The sequence below is a fragment of the Sprattus sprattus genome (genome assembly GCF_963457725.1).
Source record: "Sprattus sprattus genome assembly, chromosome: 17".
Classification (NCBI taxonomy): Eukaryota; Metazoa; Chordata; class Actinopteri; order Clupeiformes; family Clupeidae; genus Sprattus; species Sprattus sprattus.
This window is the reverse complement of record NC_137915.1, coordinates 8,868,762-8,889,756: the sequence shown is the minus strand read 5'-3', so window position 1 is coordinate 8,889,756 and position 20,995 is coordinate 8,868,762. Positions and strand designations below refer to the sequence as shown.

At 42.6% G+C, this 20,995-nt stretch overlaps 1 protein-coding gene across 1 annotated transcript; it reads right to left on the bottom strand.

The window, feature by feature from the left end:
• Nucleotides 1–1,573: 1,573 nt before the first annotated feature.
• On the bottom strand, nt 1,574–9,910 carry tecrl2a (trans-2,3-enoyl-CoA reductase-like 2a; the record flags this gene model as incomplete). The annotated part of the gene is made up of 13 exons (XM_080854994.1): nt 9,771–9,910; nt 5,605–5,655; nt 5,456–5,507; nt 5,128–5,172; nt 4,239–4,342; nt 3,878–3,993; nt 3,490–3,595; nt 2,674–2,746; nt 2,539–2,582; nt 2,354–2,411; nt 2,084–2,175; nt 1,944–1,989; nt 1,574–1,701 (listed from the first exon to the last, which is right to left on the bottom strand). Exons 1-13 carry the CDS (start codon nt 9,795–9,797, stop codon nt 1,574–1,576), a joined length of 942 nt encoding a protein of 313 aa, XP_080711120.1. The 5' UTR covers nt 9,798–9,910.
• Nucleotides 9,911–20,995: the final 11,085 nt, after the last annotated feature.

Sequence of the window (20,995 nt, the reverse complement as noted above, 5' to 3'; positions counted from 1 at the left end):
TATTTTTTTACTAATGCGTTTTTTGATAAGGTAATTCAAATAGTGCAATAGATGTTTTTTTTTTTCTAGAGTGCTCTTGCCACAGAGATGACATTTTCTAAGCCTCCCTAAAACCGTTCTTGCTTATGGTTTTTTGTTCAAAAGGTAGAAAAGCTTTTAATTGCACAAAATTGCTTGATCAGTGTGAATTGTCCTCTGGGCTTATCCAGTGATTCCATTTCAAGATATTGATTGATTCCAAGTCTTTTTCATGAAAACTGTACTTTTTTGTCTTGTGTGAAAAATAAACACACGTATACAACACAACCACCATTTAAAACTGTCAATTTTAAGAATCAGCCATCACTATTCCTGATATGATGTGTTTCAAGCAATATTTAAGGTCAAGAGGGGTATGTTATACCTGCTAAGTTTTCATGCCACCTGAGATGGTTTGGTGATTTTAGTCGAGGGTCGAGTGTGGGGGGTTTGGTTTCTGAGTTTTCTGAATTAATTTTTGATAGAGGTGGGAGAAAAAAAATTGATACACTGTAGTATCGCAATATTTTATTATCATGATACAGTGGCACCAATTGTTGCGTTATTTATTTATTTAATATGACGATTTTAATATTACTATGGTACATACATCTACTCTGATAACGTTGCTTCTGAAGTCCACAAGATGGCACAAGACCTTGTTGTTCTCTTGCGTCACAGCAGAAATTCAAAAGGAAGTCAAAGTCGAGAACACATTTACTGCGCCAAGATGGCTGCAGAGACTCCCAGTATACGAAATGTAATAAATGGGAGAAATAAATTGTGAAATGTATCGCAGTATCGAATTGCAAAAATATGCTGTATTGTAAAATGTGAAGAATCAAATATCATATTGTAGCCAAAATATTGTGATAGGAGTGTATTGTCACTTCTGTGAAAATTCACACCCCTATTTTTAAAAGGGCAAAAGTGACCACACGTAAAAGACGAACCATCTCCGGTCAGCCCTTCAGTAGAACACACACACACACACACACACACACACGCAATCACTCACAAAGTAAGTTTTCATATTTTTTTTATAATATAGGATCCTGAGGGCTTTTTTGATTGAGACACCTTATTTTCTGTTTCCTTATTGCAACCCTGATGGTGCCAACTTTGAGGTTGGAGTTGAAAATATTCATATAGCATGGCTCTCCCAAAAGCTTTTCAGTGCAATGATCAACATATCAAAGAGGTAAAAGCCATTTAAGGACATTCATTATACCTTGAAGATTAGGGGCACCCAGAGTCTTAACAGATGTCACTCACCCAGTAAGTTTAGTTTGTTTGTATTGTTTGTAGAGTGTGTTTTGTTCGTCTATTTTTAACAAGAAGCAGCTTGTGTGGACCCCTGCAGCCATTTGCACTGATTGTCAACCTGCAAAGTGACACCACGGAGACTCCTCTGACACTGTGTGTTGATGGATCCAGGTGTGATCACCGTCCTCTGGTGAGGCCCAAATCACTGAATGTCAATCAAGAGTTGGGACACGTTGCTTTGGGAGTCACAGTTCTTTCTTTCTTTTTTTCTTCCTCTCTCTCTCTCTCCTCATAGGACGAAAGGCAGAATAGGCATCCGTAGGTTAGGGTAGTCCTTAAACTCTCGGGTGTAGGTTCTGTGTTTGCTCCGTGCCCAGATGGTCATCTGAATGAAGCCCAACAGGGCAAACAGGGCCACTGCAGAGAAAGAGAAGGGTCACAGAGACAAAGCCATTTCCATTTTCCAAGTCACAACCGTTCATGTCTAAGCAGTGGTAAGTAAAAAATACAAATTCAGAGGCTTCTAATGAATGTGTCTTGAAGCCAGTTGAAGGAAGTGATATGCCATACACTGGAAGTTATCTAAATTTACTAAGATATAGTTTACTCTATATTACCAATAATTACACATTACTGTTTTAAGGAGGGAAGAAACATACCTGGAACACACTGAGTCATGATGGAGAAGCTCACCCAGGCCCCTACCTGAGATACAGAATGGCACCACACAGCAATCCAGTCAATGCACAGATTCTTATGATGATGATGAAATATACAACTAAGCAGACTGCTGCCTCACCTCGTAGGTGTAATTGGGGCAAGACACAAAGAAGAAAAGCCATGTGAAGGGGTTCTTATTTGGGCTCGGGAACCTCCTGCTGTTTTTTGGCCCTGTTCGACCAAAGTAGACGCGTAAGGTAAATACATAACATACTGAAACATTGCATCAGCTGGTGCCAAAGTAAGAACATATTAAATGTATTCACAACATCAGGACCCACGCCAGCACAGCAATCATGCAAATCTCTCAAATAGACCAGAGTCAATGGACATGCAATAGCTTTCTTACCGTCTCCTCTGAGGTTATTCAGGGTCAAATGAATAGAGAAATTCCCTGCTTCACACAACTGCAATGACACCAGACATGGATCACTAATGCATTTTGCTGCTGAACATATTAGCAGCACGCTAATAAATTAAGTTAAAGTCCATTGTGAAAACTGTAAGAAGTATAGAAAAGCATGAGACACATACCATAAATGCCATCAGTGAGTAGTTCACTTGCGTGTCCCTATAAACTGCAAAAGAAATCATAACAAAGTGTTATAAGTCACCTGATGTCTGACAGTAGTAACAGGGAACTTTTCTCAGTAGTAACAGTGAACTTACATGGTGGTGTGTAGAGGGGGTGGTTGATATAGTAGGCGAGCCAGGCTGAAAAGCCCCAATAATAGCCACAGTTCTGCCAAAAGAGTCAGGAGACGTGGATAATGAACAGCCACATTTGAGTAATGTATACTAAGCATATAAACCACTTTCTCTTAATGTATGTTCTTTCATTGAAGTTAAAAGTTCTGCAGTTTTAGCTCTGTCTCAGCTATATTTTCTTAAAGGCACCCAGTGCAACTTTCGAGGCTTAAAAATAAACATTCAATTTCTAGTCTTTTTTACACGTAGTAAGTTTCAATAACTCCATACCATTACATACCGACATTCAAGCAGCAAAGATGAGACGTCGTTGTGTGGTGAGAACTGATAGAAAATCGATAACAACAACAATCGCCGCCATTTTCTTTATTTTTTTTTACCTGCAATAAATAAAGCAGGCTTCCAGTCAATGGAAAAATGGCTTCTCCCCACCGGCGATTGTTGTTGTTTACGATTTTCTATCAGTTCTCACCACACAACGACGTCTCATCTTTGCTCCTTGAATGTCGATATGTAATGGTATGGAGTTATTGAAACTTACTACGTGTAAAAAAGACTAGAAATGTAATGTTTATTTTTCATTGAATGTTTACATAAAGTTGCACTGGGTGCCTTTAAAAGCTTATTTAGGTGATGCAGTGGAGGGAGTGCCACCCTCTGACTCGTATTGAGTGAGTCACTGGTGCTGTTATTGACTACATGTCCCAGAGTGACCCGGCAGTCAAAGCCCCCCTGTCACAGAATAGCTCATGCGTGCTCATCCCAAATTGTACCTACCCTCACTATTGTCCTCAGAGGCATGGTTCCATGGGAGAAGCGATGCACAAATATAGTTTCAATTAACCTCTTGATGTAGTGGAACGAGTGACAGCCACAGGCCAAGCTGTAGAAGAGGAGGGGAGAGAGGGATAGAGAGAGAGAGAGGGAGGGAGGGAGGGAGAGAGGGATAGGGGCGTAAGAATAGATGTTACAAACAACAGTGCGAGGGAGCCATGGAAAAACACTGAATGGAGGGATAGATTTAGAAAATGAGATAACTTGTTGTGACCCCAAAGGCCAGGACGAGGAAAGAGATACTGTGAGTGATGGGAGACATGAAGGGGGAAAAAAAGAAGGAAAGAATGTGATAGACTGGTGAGTGAGAGAGAAGAGCACATGAGCTTACCTTACTACGGGGTAGGGGCTGGCTGTGAAGGCAAACTTGTGTGTGTATATGTAGGGCACGCGAAAGTAGAAAAGGAGGTAAATCAGGAGAGGCCCCAAGTACTCAGCCAAGAACACCTGGAACACAAAAAAGACAAAAAGACATAGTTATTTTCACCTCCACTACCATCAAAATCACCATTGTAGTCAGTAGTTTTGCTCGCGAAACAAGAGTCTGCACTGCCTTGACCTTTATGATGGTGGAACATAGTTGTGTTAGCCTGTAACCATCATTTAATTCAACTCCACACAAACTGATACTACCGAAACTAGTAGTCATCATTATTACAATCTCTTCAATGAGCTTTTATATGTGTCTTTACCATTGTCCATCCCAACTGTGGCCCCAGATCTCTGAAGTACATGGTTGCTGTGGTCCCAACAGGTAGACTCTGGAGTACGTCATCATCTTTGAGGGCTTTCCCCTCTGAGGGCAACAGATACAATTCACACAAGAAGGTCAACAGATGTCTTAATATGACTGCAATTATTAAAATCACTCTTACATGGACAGAGAATGGATATGCATTCATAGAGGGATTCTTCTAAGAATTTGAATCACAGACTATAATGATGTGAGTGACCTTTAAAAATTGGTAAAATGGGATACATTTCTTTTAGGAAAGAAATTAAAGTCTACTTTTAGCCTGACCGTCTTTTCCTAGAATATCAAGGTGACCCTTTTCCTAACCTGGTTCTCGGAGAAAGTGGTGCAAGAAAATGAAACAATCAATTTCCCTCTGCTCTCTGGAGCTTTAGTCAGTCCACTTTTCAGTGATACCCTCCTGAGATAACCTCAGGGTTCGGAACGGTGGGACCAACATTCCACAAATTCCCAAAGTCAAAACCCACTCAACACTTCATGAGGGACTGAACCCTGATCTCCACCGCATGCGTCACACCCAACAATGTTTAACAACAAAGACTTCCAAACTCGACAAACAGCAACATTTACAGAGACATCCATGAAGAAGCAGACTGTGAGAGTGTGTGAGATCTGAGGAACAAACAAACAACAAAGACTTCCAAACTCGACAAACAGCAACATTTACAGAGACATCCATGAAGAAGCAGACTGTGAGAGTGTGTGAGATCTGAGGAACAAACAAACAACAAAGACTTCCAAACTCGACAAACAGCAACTTTTACAGAGACATCCATGAAGAAGCAGACTGTGAGAGTGTGAGAGATCTGAGGAAGACTGTGACTTACTGGGGTCCAACTTCAGCGACTGTCTGGAGGGGTACCACTTCGGGTCTGAACAAGAGTGATGGACAGACGGAAATTAAGCTGACTGGTCAATACAGATATCATGCTGCCTGCCAGAGCCCATGAGTTTGCCCCAGGCCTGACAAAGCCTTCGATCAATATGGAAAAAAAAATGGCATTTCTGCAGTCAACAATCTACTTTGATTATTAATGCCCTTCTCTCACACACACACCCTATGATTATTTCACTTTACTCTGGGATGCAAAACGAAATACTTGGCAAGTCAAGGGCTCTGCTATCTCTACAATCACCTCTACATTGAAAACTTACATGACTTGTGAAAAAGACTCTTTATGTCTCCTATGGTTGAGTGGGGATCAACCTGGAAGAAGATAAATTAACACTAATAGTAGATTTACCACTCTTGTACCACGGCTGTATTCCACTGTGAGGCAGTGCACAAATGACAACATGTTTACCTTGTCCAGGAAGCAGAGCTGCTCTTTGGTCCTTGAATCCAGAATTTCCACCTAAAATTATACTGACACGTCAGTCCAGGGTCTATACAAGTCAGTGAGATACAGAGAACGAAATAATTTTGTATGGACATAGCATGGTTAAGGCTGTCTGTTTCATTCCATCACTATAAATCAGAGTTACTTGGCAAAGTGATGTTATTTGAACCCACATGACCAGGGCAGATCTCCCATGTCATTATAGCTCTGCCATGGGCATGCCACTAACTGGAGGGTCTGATGATGGCTAACCAGGGTGCGGATGACCACCTTACTGCATCCTCCCTCCAAGGGTTCATATGATCAGTGAGGGGCCATTATTCCAGACGAGCTGAGCCAGAGGGTTCTGTGACAAACGGTGAGGTTCCGTCTGGCAGACGCTAACAGCACCCACAAACAATCTCTTCAGGGACAAACAAACCATGTTTTTTCACATAGTGCTTCCCAACTGGAAAAACTTTGAGCGCTGGATCAACACCAGAGTTTGATGAAAAAGTAACAAACCATAAAAATATCAGATTTTTTTTTTTTTTGAGCAGTCTGTCTGATAGTTCCACATGCCTCACCTGCAAATCCTATCTGCCTCATCCTGACAGACCTTGACAGTGTTACACTACCCACCAGTCTGTTTATCTCTTTGCATGTCTCTCTCCTCTCTGGCGATCAATTCTCCCAGCCTACATCCTCCCCTATCCATTTAAACCTCCACAAAGCTCGACAGCAGTGAGAGATCTCTGGCCAGGTCTAATCCTCTTACACAGGACCCCCAAGAGGAGCCACTTCAGCTGTCTGCTGCTCAGACTGATATTGATCATCGCAGAGGGTCTGAGCCCACCACAGACAGTCACACTCCAGACTAGGACTTGATATTTATTTAGCCTTATTATACGGCTCTTCAGAATGTTCCAAAAAGTGCCGTTGATTTGAATGGGCCATCCCTACGTCATACCTAACATTAATGGCAACGGGTTTTGTGCTTCTAATTCACCTCTTTCATATCATTCCGCAAGAAGTCCAGTCATTTTAACGTAACAGACTAATGGTAATTTGAAGTCAGCAAGTAATGGGTTGCTATGCAACACCTGAAACTTCAAAGTTCTATTTGCTTGAAGAACTATTTATTTCTAAACGGGACTCATGAAACGTCAACTAAATCATTAAAAAGAGGTATGTTGGAGGTATGTCTTCTATCATTTTTGGCAAGTAACCGTATAATAAGCAGGATAATGTAGTCACACTCCAGACTAGGACTTGATATTTATTTAGCCTTCATTTTAGTCGCCAGTTGTGTTAAAATAAACAGCTCCACGTGGATCTCCTATGGGGTGAGTCAGATGAGACTGGGAGCTGTAGTTGCCTCTTCTCCTTTGTCTTAGATCTTACCCTAGACGCATCCAGTTGCAATGCAGATCTTTTTAATCTTAATTAGACCATGTCAGCTCTGATCTACAGCGTATGCAAGGAGTGGTCAGGGGAGGACCGGAGCAATTTGCCCTGAAAGCACTCGGTATACTGTGCAGCTCAGCAGAGCTGTCACCCTTTAAATTGCTCTTTTACTGGACGGTGTAATAACCCCCTAATGGATACCTGAAGATTTGCTGAATGCACAGCGTCAGGCCAAGAAATACCCATAAGCGAACAATACGGCTATTCCACCCCCGCTCTGACCAAAGGTTTTGAAAACCATTGCTTGAACCCTGGCTCACTCTCAATGTGCCAGCTTGGCTCGGTACAGCCACCGGGCAGTGTAATTGCTTTCCTGCTTACACAAACAGCATTATGGATAAGGGTCTCATTAATCCGTCCCTACGTAAAAAAATAAAAATAAAATAAGGGTCAGCAGTCCCAGTGAGTTCCATTGAGTTTTGTCATGTAAAAGCACCCTTGTTCACCGTGTCACTATGCCCTTGTAAATCTAATTATACCAGAGTAGCGTTTGGTCTCAGAGGGCCTAAGACCTGCTGAGGAGGCAGAGACACTGGGTGTCGTGACTCCACGAAGGGTGTCGTGACACAAGCCTCCATCCCGGGCTATCAGAAGTAAACATGTGGACACAGCACTAATAATGTCATTTGTTGAAAATTACACGTCTGAACAGGGGCGACTTTTACATAATTGTAGGTCACAGAGGCTCTTGTCATTGATGTTATGCTACTATGCAGATGGCTAGATGATTGTTCAACACAGTTTCCTGGCTGCTTCGTCAACAAAGTATGTAAACTTTTACCTTTAACTTAGATGTACTCTAAAAGAAGAAACTGCCTTTAGTCATTACCGTACAATGTATCTCTGTGTGAAGCGAACATAACACAAATATATGAATTTTAGTGCCCTGTCACTGAATCCATTATGCCATCTGCCATACACCCTGCTATGAGTTAGCACCAGGGCCCTGTCAGTACGTCTTACTCTGATAACTGTAGCTTGTAGTTGCTCTATTATTTAAAGGCACCTCTTGCAAACACATGTATTTTACTACACCAACTCTGTGTTATATTGCAGAAAGGGACCTAGATCAAACTACTTGGATTGTTATTTATCCTACAGGGTGAAAGAGGGAGAGGAGAGAGGGGGAGATGGCGTGAGAGAGAAAGGGAGAGAGAGAGAGAGAGAGAGCCCATATCCCACACATAGACAAAGACCCAGACGATAAATCAGGCCTCTTCTGCCAGCTGACCAGAGTCATCAATAAAAAGCACTCTGCTGATTTCCGAGCGCTCCGCATTGACAGCTCACCCTAAATCTGCCCTGAGTTCCCCTCCGGCAAGGTAAATACAGATGTAATGATGAATGATGAAGAAGGCCACAGTTCCTCACAGTTCATCGCAAAACAGAGCATTTCAGACAGGCTGATCCACATCACACTCTCTATCAAAGAGGCATAGGAAGCATACCGTTTAAAACCTGCTTTCATTTGTACAATATAGGTGCTATACCACTGTGGAAATGATGACAAAGTAGAATCTCACCAGATAGAGATTAACCCTAGTACACATTGAAGTCTCCAGTAGAAACAGAACAAACACATTGATTATCCTCCATTAAAATAATTGTATAAACACGGTAGATGAATATTAACCAGCCTTTTTGTCACTAACGAATGATTAATTCTAAACATATGTGCAAACATATAATCCAACTAATAGGCTGTGTGCTAATCCGTTAGCGGTGTGGACTCTGGCTGTGGCAGTGAATGGCTCAAATACCACCAAGGCCAATAAATTGTAGACGAATGACAGGCCCATTGCTCTTGCTGGCTACTGAATAACATAATTGCCCGTTTGCAGTTACACTGCAGACTACGACAGTAATACACAGTGTATGTGGCTTTGACCACAATAAATGTGGTTTACGACGTTTCAAAAGCACATCAAGTTTTACGATGTTGACAAGCAGAACTCCCTCCATCAGGGGAACATTTGGTTCCATAGTGAAGGGACTCGAAGCCAGCTCCGTGGGTTTTGGGTTTCACTGAGCCATAATCAGCAAGTTGTTAATGAGCCCAGCAGACCAGTATTTCTCTAAATAAGTCAACACACCACCAGCTTTATTGTCACTATTCCCAGGTGGCAGCCCAAATTATGGGCTGTATCTGAACACTAATTCTACAAATCATCCAACAGTTTCTCCAAACTATGTGTTAAACAGCACCAAGAGGACATATGAGGAGTTGAGTAAAAAGGAAGTTTTAAATTGCATGCTTTATCTGAAGATACCAGTGATAATACTACTTCCCCGAATCATTTCCCTTATTTTTCATTACATTAATTAATGGAGTGGTAAAAAAGTCAAAATGTTAAGATATGATCTTATCTAATAAATTATCGAGCAAGTTTGTCCGAGCAAGTTTGTCCGAGCAAGTTGTATTACTTTGACCAACAAGTAACCCAACCCTCCAAAACTTTGTAAACAAGACTTTCAAAGCCATTTCATGAGAATAATTCATTTCATTCCAATCAACTAAAATGTTAAGTACTTTTTCCACATTTCTTTACTTCTTCATGGTTGTCATTCATTTGATAACAAGCATTACAGTACTCAAAAAACACACATGTTGTTGTGCAGCAAAACATGGATTTAACCACTCTTAACTTAAAATCTTTAAAACTCTAAACTTTAAAAGGTCTTACCTCGAAGAAAATGGTTCTGCTGCTCATGTTGGTGGCGTTTCTGTTTCCTCTGTCTAACTGTAATCCTCCCAAAGGTCTCCCAGAGCCAGCTCCTGCTCTCCCAACTCTAGACAGACCCACTGATCATCCCCCATCCCATGCCACCCCTCTCTCTCTCTCTCTCTCTCTCTCTCTCTTGATCTATCTCTCTCTCTCTTGCTCCACCATTCATTTTCCCTCCCTCCTTCCTGCCCTCAGACTTATCTTCCTCATTTTTAGTGTGCTGCTCCTCTGTCAGTCCTGTCCGCCTTCCCCTCCCTTATCTCTCTCTCTCTGCCACTCTTCATCCCTGGCTCTGATGCTTTACTGCCTCATTCCACTCTATCTTGTTTCACACTCATGGTATAATATAGTGACCTCTCTCTCTCTTTCTCCCTACCTCCTTCCCTCTCTCTCTCTCTCTCTCTTTCTCCCTCCCTCCTTCCCTCTCACTGTCTCTCTCTCTCTCTCTCTCTCTCTCTCTCTCTCTTTCTCCCTCCCTCCTTCCCTCTCACTCTCTTTCTTTCTCCCTCCTTCCTTCCCTCTCACTGTCTCTCTCTCCCTTTCTCTCTCTTTCTCCCTACCTCCTTCCCTCTCACTGTCTCTCTCTCCCTTTCTCTCTCTTTCTCCCTACCTCCTTCCCTCTCACTCTCTCTCTCTGTCTCCCTACCTCCTTCCCTCTCACTGTCTCTCTCTCTCCCTCTCTCCCTCCCTCCCTCTCTCCCTCTCTCCCTCTCTCTATCTCTCTCTGGCTATTCCGAAATCTGACTCCCAGTCTGGCAGTAATCTGCACCCAGTGTCTGTGGAACCAGGGGAATCCCTCTCTTAGCCGAACTGGGCCAAAATAGAAAACAGCCTTTGACTTATGGCCAGGAATCTGCTGTGATACACACACAACATACATGCATACATATAGACGTGTTCATGCACGCACACGCACACACGCACGCACGCACGCACACACACACACACACACACACACACACAAACACACACACACACGCACATAGAGGCAACGCAGGGAACTCACAGACCATTAACCCTTTGCCACTGCCACATATGTTCTATCATCAGCAAAACTCCCTTTGGGGGCTTACAGCTGGTGTCTTTGCTTGAGAAACATCTGTGGTTCAGAGACAGATAGCTTTCCTAACACAGTACAGCTAATGCTCAGTGTGTCAAAGAACAAAAACCTCCATGTTGTAGTTCTTCCACAGTTTTGCCAATTTAACACTGAGCACAATATTACGCATTACCCTTTAACATATGTAATAAATTATACCTATGCAGATCAGTGTGAATCATGCAATACTGTGTTCTCCACAGTATTAAAAAGACACATATACTGTTTTGACTTGTCCAACATACTGGTGTCAATTATGTGACTTTGCTGCCCCTCTCCTGTTATTATCCTCTACATTGTGTCCAGCTTCCCTGGGCCTGGACACCTGTCACCTCAGGAGTGAACAGATAAAGACACACCGCCACAGAGGCAAATAGCCACAGTTGCTAATTTCTATATTAGATCCTCTGTATCAGTGTTACAAGGGTTGAGACTGCGTGTACCCTCCAGCCCTCCACAACAACAGTTAAAATATTCCTACTCCTCCCACTCCTGTTGCTGCTTGTTCTTGAAATCATTCCATCATTCTCTAATCAGTGTCATTGTGTTTCCACTGTTGTGGTGAATTTATCACATGCATTTTGGAATGAAACAAGATAAAACCACTGCAGTCTTTGTAGTATCTTCGGATTGTAGTTTTTGGATGATGACTACTTCAAAATATGATTTGATGTGCTTTATTATGTGTCTGATTAGCCAGTAATGATGATAAGACAGTGATGGTGATGCTAACGATGATCATGATGATGATGATGATGTAAAATTAGATTCTGACGCATTCATTCTGTGAGTGAATGCTGCAATATTTCCGAAAAGAAAAATATGGTTCCATTCTCACAGCTGCCATTCAGTTCATTTTCCCTCTGGTAATATTCCGTCTGTCTCTCAATCGAGGTGCTTTTGAAGCAGAATGTAGTGAAAAGAATACAATCAAATGCCTTTTGATCTCTGAACCACAGTTTTCAAAGGCATGCCTTTTCTCTCTCAGGACTATGCCTTCATCTCGGTGTCACTGCATCCATCATCATCATCATCATCATCATCTCGGTCACGGTCTGGAGCCTGTAGTGCATGGAGGTGGAACAGGGAAGAGAGTGTCTGGTAGTAGAGAAGAGACTCTTGGATCCAGGTCAGTACCACTGGGTGGGCAGCTAACCAAAGCACCGCCTGCCCACCAGAGAGGTCTGAGTGGCCAGGGGAAACTAACCTCCTGCTCCATCAACCGGACTGGGACACTACTGCCACCTACAGGACAGGGATACGCTTGCACCTCAATGGGGACCACGTGTGTTCAGACTTACACTGAGAGCACAGACAGTCTCAATATGAGAGCAGGCGTCTTTTCTGAACATACCATCATCATAAAGCCCTCATAAGTCAGACTGCTCTCACTTATCACCACTAATTACAGTCAGTGTAAGTTTACAGTCAGTTTTTTTTCTTCTGAATGCACCAGAATTGAAATTGGTTGCATGAGATTGCGACCTCTTTTCGTCAGCCTATTGTCAGAGATGGATTACCTAACGGGCCCACCGGGCCCAGGCCCAGGGGCCCAATAACTCAGGGGGCCCTAAGCCAGAGCCTTTGCGTGAAGTCGCTGATATGTAGCTCTTATTTGTGGTTGAAAGAGGTGTATTTTGTTAATTTGCTATTGGCTTTATTTGAGTGTACCTGCGCTGTGTTATTAAATGTGTATGTGTGCTGTAAATACTGTTGAGGTACAGGTGAATTTAGTTATTGTGCTGTTGAAAAAAAACCCCATTACATTTAAGTAATGTTTTGCATGTGAAGGGGGGCCTTTTACAGGTCCAGGCCCAGCAGGGGCCTACATGGTTTCATAATCCGTCCATGCCTATTGTAGTCACTTCAATTGACCATCACGCCGCATTTCGTTGTGTTTTGCCTTTTCTAGAAGCCACGAAAATGGGTAAAAAAGTGTCACTCACGGGGTAGTCCAGAGGGGCACAAATTGCTGTTCTTCACCAGGAAGGATATTGTGAACAAACGATTAGTGAGAAGTTAAAGTGCAATATGCAGTCACAATGTAGTCATGAAATTTGCCTATTCAGGGACTTTTTCAGACAGAAAGTGGTCTGGGCGTCTTTGAGTGACCCTTTTTTACCCATTTTTATGGGTTTTTGGAAAATGGCAAAATAGAGAGAAATGCGTCATAATGACGTGTTTACTGCATGACAGTGAACTGAAAAGTGACAACAATCTTTCTTTGTCAGTCACGTGTCTGTGAGTGTGGCATCTTTGAGATGCCATTTTGGAGGTAGTGTTGCAGAAAGCAATGCAATGCAAGTAGCAGCAAAACACTGACATTACTTTTATACTCTTTGGTAGCAGAGAGAGCAGTACAACTGGAGAAACAGAAGCTAAAGGGGGAGGATAATATTACAAGACAAACGCAGCAATGATGCCAGGGTCCCTTATTTGGATAAATTGTCATTGTCATTTATAAATTGTCATTTATTAACCACATTGATCCATGTGACCTGACCGCACAACACACAACGTATCCAGCTGTCAAAATGTTGAGATAAAGGAAACAACAACACATTTATAATAAATTACACTGTACATACTTTATTGTTTATGCAAGACTGGGTCCAAATTAGTTCTTAAACGCAAAACAGAAGGAGAGGTTGCAAGCAGGAGAAAGCATCAGCCCATAGGCTACAATGTATTAAACTGCAGGTAGACACAATGGTGTAAGAACTATTCTGATTCTTTACTTAAGTAAGAAAGTAGGAACTACTCAAGTTTGATTAATATTACAGCTACAATCAAGTCAATTTTGCATTTAACATCTGCAGCTGTTTAAGGTTGAACTAATTTTAATGTGTACAATGTCTGTGTGGTCCAGATTGTTTTGTAGCAATCTTCATTACATAGGACGATTGCATGACAATTGACACTTTTAAGAAGACCAGACTAACCTGTTTCTGCTGCCCTGCCTGGGTGTCCGTTGTTGAATCCAAAACAATGGATGGAATGGATATAACTATTAACATAAATCACTTTAGAAGATAGAAAAAAACAACACAACACATTTAACGTATCTTAATAAAAACAAAGGTTCTTACCTTAATGAAATGTCGAGGGCAATCATAGGAATCCTGGGGATGTTTAATGTGTTTCGCAGAATACCTCACCACCTGTGGTTTATTGGATTATTTGGAATACCTCCAAAATGGCGGTTAACCCAAAATGACGTCATCTGTCAAAGACCGATAGGCCGACGTAAGGATGATGCCATCTCATGCAATCAACTTAATTTCTAATGCAATCACTGCACTCAGAAGAGAAAAGTTAATTTGCTCAAGAGTGGTCTAAATCTTTTGTCCATGACTGCATGTCTATTTTAGTCTTTGAGTGAAACACCGAAATGGGCATTTCAAGTTTTTTTTTCATGGCTGATTTTTCTACCATGCCTCCTTACAGCAAAATCAGTGGTGTAGTCCAGGGTATACGGAGTATACCCACTTATTGAGTATTGTACAGGATTGAGTATACCCACTTCTCAAAACAGGGAGTTTATCCTGTACTGTATGGGCTGTTTAAAAAAATCAAGAGTATACCCACTTCTCTGGGGACCACTACACCACTGAGCAACATACATTGCTACCTGAAGAGTTTTAGACTCAGCCTTTTTTTAAATAAGTGGTGCTTTGCTTTCAATTTTCATTTGTCTCTAAACCGTATGCAAGTCTATGCATCAGCCTACAGTCAGGGGCCATTGGCTGCGATCCTTCTTGGAAGAGGGACTGACACCCTGTGGCTAATCGGAGCTGTGAGTCCTACGCTCTTGTCTTTCTCTCAACTCAATCTGGAGGCTAGACGAGTTCCAGCACAGATTATTAGCATAATCATTAGCATTTAAGCATCAATAGCCCCACTGACCTACAGTGCGGAAATCAAAGACTCTTAAAGTATCGGGAAGACAGGGAAGGTCGTGTGTGCTCTCTATCCTCCTCTAAAGATGAAGAGCTGTGCCAGCAGTAACACTATCTCCCGGTCCGAAAGTTTTTAAGGCATCCTTGGGCAGCACAAAGGTCCCACCTGCCCAAGGTCGCGGGATCCGTTTATTGACTTTTCAGTCAGATGGAATGAGCCTTAAGGCACCGAGGGTGTCACTGCAGAGTGGCGCAAACCAGCAGAGAAGCACTGCCCTTCCCTGCCAAAAAGAGATGCTATAAATATCCGCCAACAATCATGGTCGGGCAGTGTTTGAGAAAGGAGGGTCTTCGATGGGGAGATATCTTCTCAGGCAATCTGGCCACCTCTCTGCAGATCTGTGAGTAAGATGTCAGCCTGTCAGAGGAATCATCCAGCGACACACCTGGAGATGCATTGAGCTGTGGCGCGTGTTTGTCTGAGTCAGTGCACAGATTTATGACTCCCCCCCAAAAAAAAACTTGCAAAGGGAATGGCCAGTGTATCCTGTCAAGATGGAGGCTTGCTCTCAGTAATCTCATCAACCATAAGCACAGAGGGGTATCTCTTTGCATGGCCTCAATCAGATCAAATCCACCTGCCCAAAGCTTTCTGGAGGGGAGGTTTTAATTAGTCCTATTACCACAAGGGGGCAGTGTGCTCATAGGGCTGGGGTATTCTGATTTTTTTTCTTAGATCAATTGGCCAGCAAATTCTTTCTTAAAGGAAAAACTGTCAGGAAGAATTTGCAGAAATAGCAACCGGGTAGGCTGCCTGATCTTTTGAATTTTGAATATCCAAGCTGCCTCATTGCCTCTTTCGTGGCATTGATACATGTGCTCAGTGGCTGGGGGTTTTCAGATGAGATGCAATGTAATTCAATATATTGTAAAATACGTCAAGCATTGCCATGCAGAGGTAAATAAGATGTGTCATCTTTTCGAACGAAAACCCATGCTTGATTTGTTTCTTTGATTCACAACCAATAATATCCTAGTCCCATAACATCCCCTACATTCATTTGAGTGAAGACAAGGAAGGAATTGCAAGTAAACAAACTTGGAAATTGTTTTTGGTACAGAAGAATATCAGGCTCCCTTTCCTGATGCCTAAGCAGTCCATAGAGGGTAGGCCTAATACCTCTGACCCAGTTTACCATTGTGGCTGTACCACATTAGCCTATAACCCACTGCTTATAGCTGAACCACATTTTGTGTATGTGTGTGAGTCAATAAGAACCAGAAATATTTCAGTGATGTTACTGTATCCCCCCCCCCCCCCCCCCCCCCCTTTTGAACGCTACATCATTCACAGGCGCAGCCTCTTGAGTGACCCACTGAAGCGCCTGGAGCAGGTTGGTGGCAAAAGCTCTCGTGACCCGTGACTTCCAGTGGAATTGAGCTTTTGTAGCCCCAGCATGCTCTGGGGCCATCGCTGTTTTTCCGCTCTAGTTCCACATCAAAACAACTGCTCATTGCCATTAGCCCATTAACTCTTTTACCCAGCAAATGTACAACAAGGATCCATTGTTTGTTTCCTCAAGTGTCACGCATGAAACAATGACAAGGACAAATGATATTGTCTGTGATCTTAATGGATACAGTCACTAAATCTAAATCCAGCGGTATTCTGTGGCAGTTTTTTATCCAAACTTCATGTAACGATTTCTGCCGCAGCTTTCAAAGAGAGATCTGTATGGAGGCAGCAAGAGAAAATGTCCCTGCTAACCTCAGGGAGAGGCGAGAGCTACGCTGACGTGCACACAATTTCAGGAGAACATTTCTGCCAAAGATACCAAGTCTCATCGCCCTGTCATCATAAGAGCACCCACAATGGTTTGGAGATTAAGACGACAAGGTGTCAAAAACACACTCGGGTGATCTGGACTGGTTTAAATAGCACAATAAGAAGACAGTTTTAGATGTATCTTCCTCAGTTTGGAGGTTTTCCTGTCAGATTGCTCTTGTTTGTGACTTATCCCTACTCATTACATTGCTTTGGCAGGTTCAAGGGCTTAAGTATCACTCATAATATCCCAGGACTGGTTAATAGCTTGCGATAGTCTTTCGTTACCCTGAAGACCATAACATGTAAAAAGGGGTGTTCTCAATAATTCACAGCAGCATATCTGTCATGCTCTGTGTATTTTATGGACAGTTGACTAATTAGTCAGCCAGTCAATTAGTCAGGATGAGAGGCCAGGCGCTGATTCTGTCCACCTGCACTTCATCATCTGTGCCAGTCAACAACTGGGTCTCATATTTTTTGATGAACCCCAATGCCCAGCGGCCTTTTGTAAAGATGATGCCAACCTATGTCTCTGTGCTGCCTGAGTTGGTCCTCCACTTGATGGACAAACTGTGAAACACTTGGGGACCAATTTGGCAGACTGACTGCTCCTGTCATAGCCCTTAGCTATTTGGGCTTAATTAATGTCAGCAGCATTGGGGCAGTAATGTGCCTGGCTCTTTGAAAGGGACTACTGCATTTTCTGAAGTTGATTAGCGGAGTACCATTATTTTTCACATAGGGGAATGTCTTTAAATGTCATTAGATGTTATCAGTCGTAACCTTTAGAGAGGTGATTGCGCTACTTTTGTTGACATCTCAATAGAGTCCTTCTCCATCTGTGTTACGGTGTGTGCGATGTTGTTCTCTTTGTTCAACCTGTTTTTTTTGTGGCATTGTGATGGTGTGGATTTTTGCAATTTGCTCTGCTGATAATGTCACAGCTATGGCTCTGACGTCTTTGTTATTTGATTCATGCTGACATTTCTGCTGTCTCTCTGAACAAGTAGGGGTGATTTCCAGCATGCGAGTGTGTCAGAGCCAGCTTCATCATCCCCGTAATTACCCCCCCCCCCCCCCCCAACTTTCACTCGTTGTCATGTTTCAGTCATTTTTCAATGCCAGTGGTAATGACTACTTTGTCTAATATCCTAAGGCTGAAGTTTGAGGAGTTCCACTTAAAAAAATGTTTTGACTTCTGCAACAATCTACTGCACATCCCTATTGCTGGAGGAAGCATACTGGCAACGCTTCCAGCAACCACAAGTTATGCTTAAGCTCCTTCGCCATGGAGCTAAAACTGAGACTTTGAATGTAGGATAGGCGATGTTTCAGAGGCATTTTGTGTTATTTTTCTCGAAATTCTCTTTACATTCCGACAGCAATGAATACATTAAATGCTCCGACAATAAAAAAGAAAAATAATCTGTCATCTGTGGCAATTGCAGGGCTGTAAAAAGCCTGTCTAATCATTTATTTTTGCCTGGTGTCTACCTACCTACCTGCGCGCATTCTTCCACAAGGCTAGGGAGGCATATTGCTAAAGCTAGAGAGGTAGTCACGCAAGAATGGCAGAGAAACTGCAGCCAACATTTCCAGTTTCAACGAATACCTTCAACAGCTTGCACTGGTAAACAAAACAAGAAAAGAAAGACAGAAGTAGAAAAAGTAAACTAATTAAAAAAAAAATCTCTTTGTTTCAATAGCAGCTGTTCAGTCAGTCTCTGGAGCCAATAATCTTTCTCTCTCTTTACTTGGTCTTCCATGAGCAGCCTACCTTTAGCCCCTCAGACTGACTAAGTGGAAGTTGGTACCAGACGGGTCAAAGTTTAGTGAGATCAGGAGCTCCCTGACCTATTGCCCGTCAGAATGACTGAGTGGAAGTCAGTACCAGACAAAGTCAAAGGTCAAGGTCAAAGTTCAGTGAGATCAGGAGCTCACTGTGAGCTCCACAGAGCACCGGCAATAATGACATCATAATCACAATGAGTTTGTCAGTCTGTTGCTCACCACTGAAATTAAACTTCTCCACTCCACTGCTATGTTATTCCTGGCACTTGGCAGAACTAGTGTATTACATATGAAGTGACATGTACAAAAGTATGAGAAAAATTGGGTCCTTTATTGATTAAATACGGGAAGCATTTTCTTTTCCAATAGGGGACGATCCTGTATTATAAGGGATAAGGTGGCAAACCTAACTTAAGAGAAAACTGTTCTGGGAAGCTGTGCTGTGCTGTCAGGAGTCGCCATGGACAAGCAGTGTGTAGAGTAGACTTGAAAGGTCGGTGTCTATACCTCATTTCCTGTAGCCCACTGGATGACAAGGGGTGCAACAAGAGCCTTGAGGAATATAGGCTAGCATATCCAGCGCCAATAACGTCACTGAGACTGGCAATGGTGGAGAAAAACCACCGAAAGGCCTTGATGGCCACCAATACAACAGACAAACACAATTTCCATGACACAATCTTACAAGCACAGGCACAGCCACCTAACATGCCTCCTCCTATCAGTCTGGCTGACAGTCAACCGACCACCCAGACACAGAAGTCTGTGGACAGCAAAGGAGATGAGGATGAAGGGATCCAGAAGCCAAGCTTGACAGTTCAGTAGCACCCACCACAGGGACAGGAAGCCAGGCAGTTGTCTGTTTGTAGTTGTTGGTGTGCAGTCAGCATAACAATCTATGACCTAGCTATTCAAACCCAGTGCAGCCCCAACAGGTCAGGAGGTAACAATGGCCAGTTGAAGGGCCTGAAAAGTGACACCATGATTGCTGTATTTCAGTTCGACAATCAATAATCTGGTTTGTTTTGTTCTTAAACTATGAAGACAATTTAGCTAGCTACATAGCTCAACACTATCATAAGTAACGCTGTATAAGCTAGTAGACTATTTGGCTATGTTTACACGTACTTTGAGTGTAATCTGTGTATATTTGCAAGTATCTGCATATTAGTTGTCAGTAAGTGTTGTTTGAGGGTATCTAGCTTATGTTAGTCTACTGTATATTGGCTGTGATGGGGTGGTGATGTAGCTTATTTGTGTGTTTTTGTAGTTACGATGATAATGATTTGTTGCACTCCCGTCCCCAACACTAAAAGCTTTGTCTCGTAGACTTGTCCTCTAGCAGAAGTCAGGCAGTCCTCATTCATGTGTTTTAGAAGAGTGGTTTTGGAGGGAAGCCTATACTTTCAAAATCCACTTTACTCCTGCTAGTTTTTTCCAACATTGTGGACCCTAACTTTCAGTTTGGCATTGAAAAGAAAGAATCTGCATTGATTTTTTTTTTTTAAGAAAGAAAAATAGAACACTGGCCTTGAAACACTGGTGTTGAACTTAGGGCACTAAAGAGAGATCCACTGAACAAAAAGGCATTCAAAGTCATCATTAAAATCCAATAATACGCTTTTTTTTCTACGTCAGCCTTTTGCAAAAAATCTTTTCAATGTCAACTTTCTGTCTCTGTTTTGACATGGACGGGGAGCTGTTCGGAAGTTTGAGGGATAGGAAGTACACGACTTGCAAAGATCCAGTAGGCACCGCGCCCCGGAACGAGGGTATGGCCTGACCTGGGGGAAAGCAAGGAGGACACCCCACATTCAATGGGACCACTCAATGACAAAGAATCTACTTCGATATTTTAACACCTAATCAGAAACGACAATACCTAGCAAGACTGCTGGGCCCTTTCAGGATTTGTTAGCGTCCAGACATTGTGTGTACTGTGAAAGATTGCCTTAATTTTATCCTTATTAATTGTGTAGGCCTACCTGAGAGCAAGTGAAAATGTATGGGGCAGAGTATGGAGCTAAAAAAGAGACTAAGTAGCGACATTTTTCCCGTAGGCACAGGGTCCAAACCATCAGGTTGGTGTTTGTGAGGGAGAAAGACAGAAGTAAATCAATGTGTATATACTTGTGATTAATGTCAAACGACATGACTGTGTGTGTTGCGATGTGTGTGGAATTAGTCTGTTTTCTGGAAGCCATTATGGTGACTGTGAGCCTGCCGAGGCAGTCGAGGGAGTCTTAAATCTAAATTTAATGGGAGGCCTGGGAAAAGTTAATTGCTGCCTCATCGTAATGTCAACAGGCAATACACGGACAGAAATGGCTGACAGGGCAACAAAGGCAATCGTTTTGCCACGCGGCACATCCCATTCCCCTTCACCAATACAATAATCTAATTATCTTAATTTCCTAATCAATGAGAAGCCTCTGGTGACTGTGACTGTGGCAGTGAGCGAGGAAGAGATAGTGCACCACCATGGAGAAAGTGCACAGTCTAAGGGGTCTTTGTGTTCAAACAACAGAGAGCTTAAGCACCATAATCGCTGCACTGAGGTTGTACT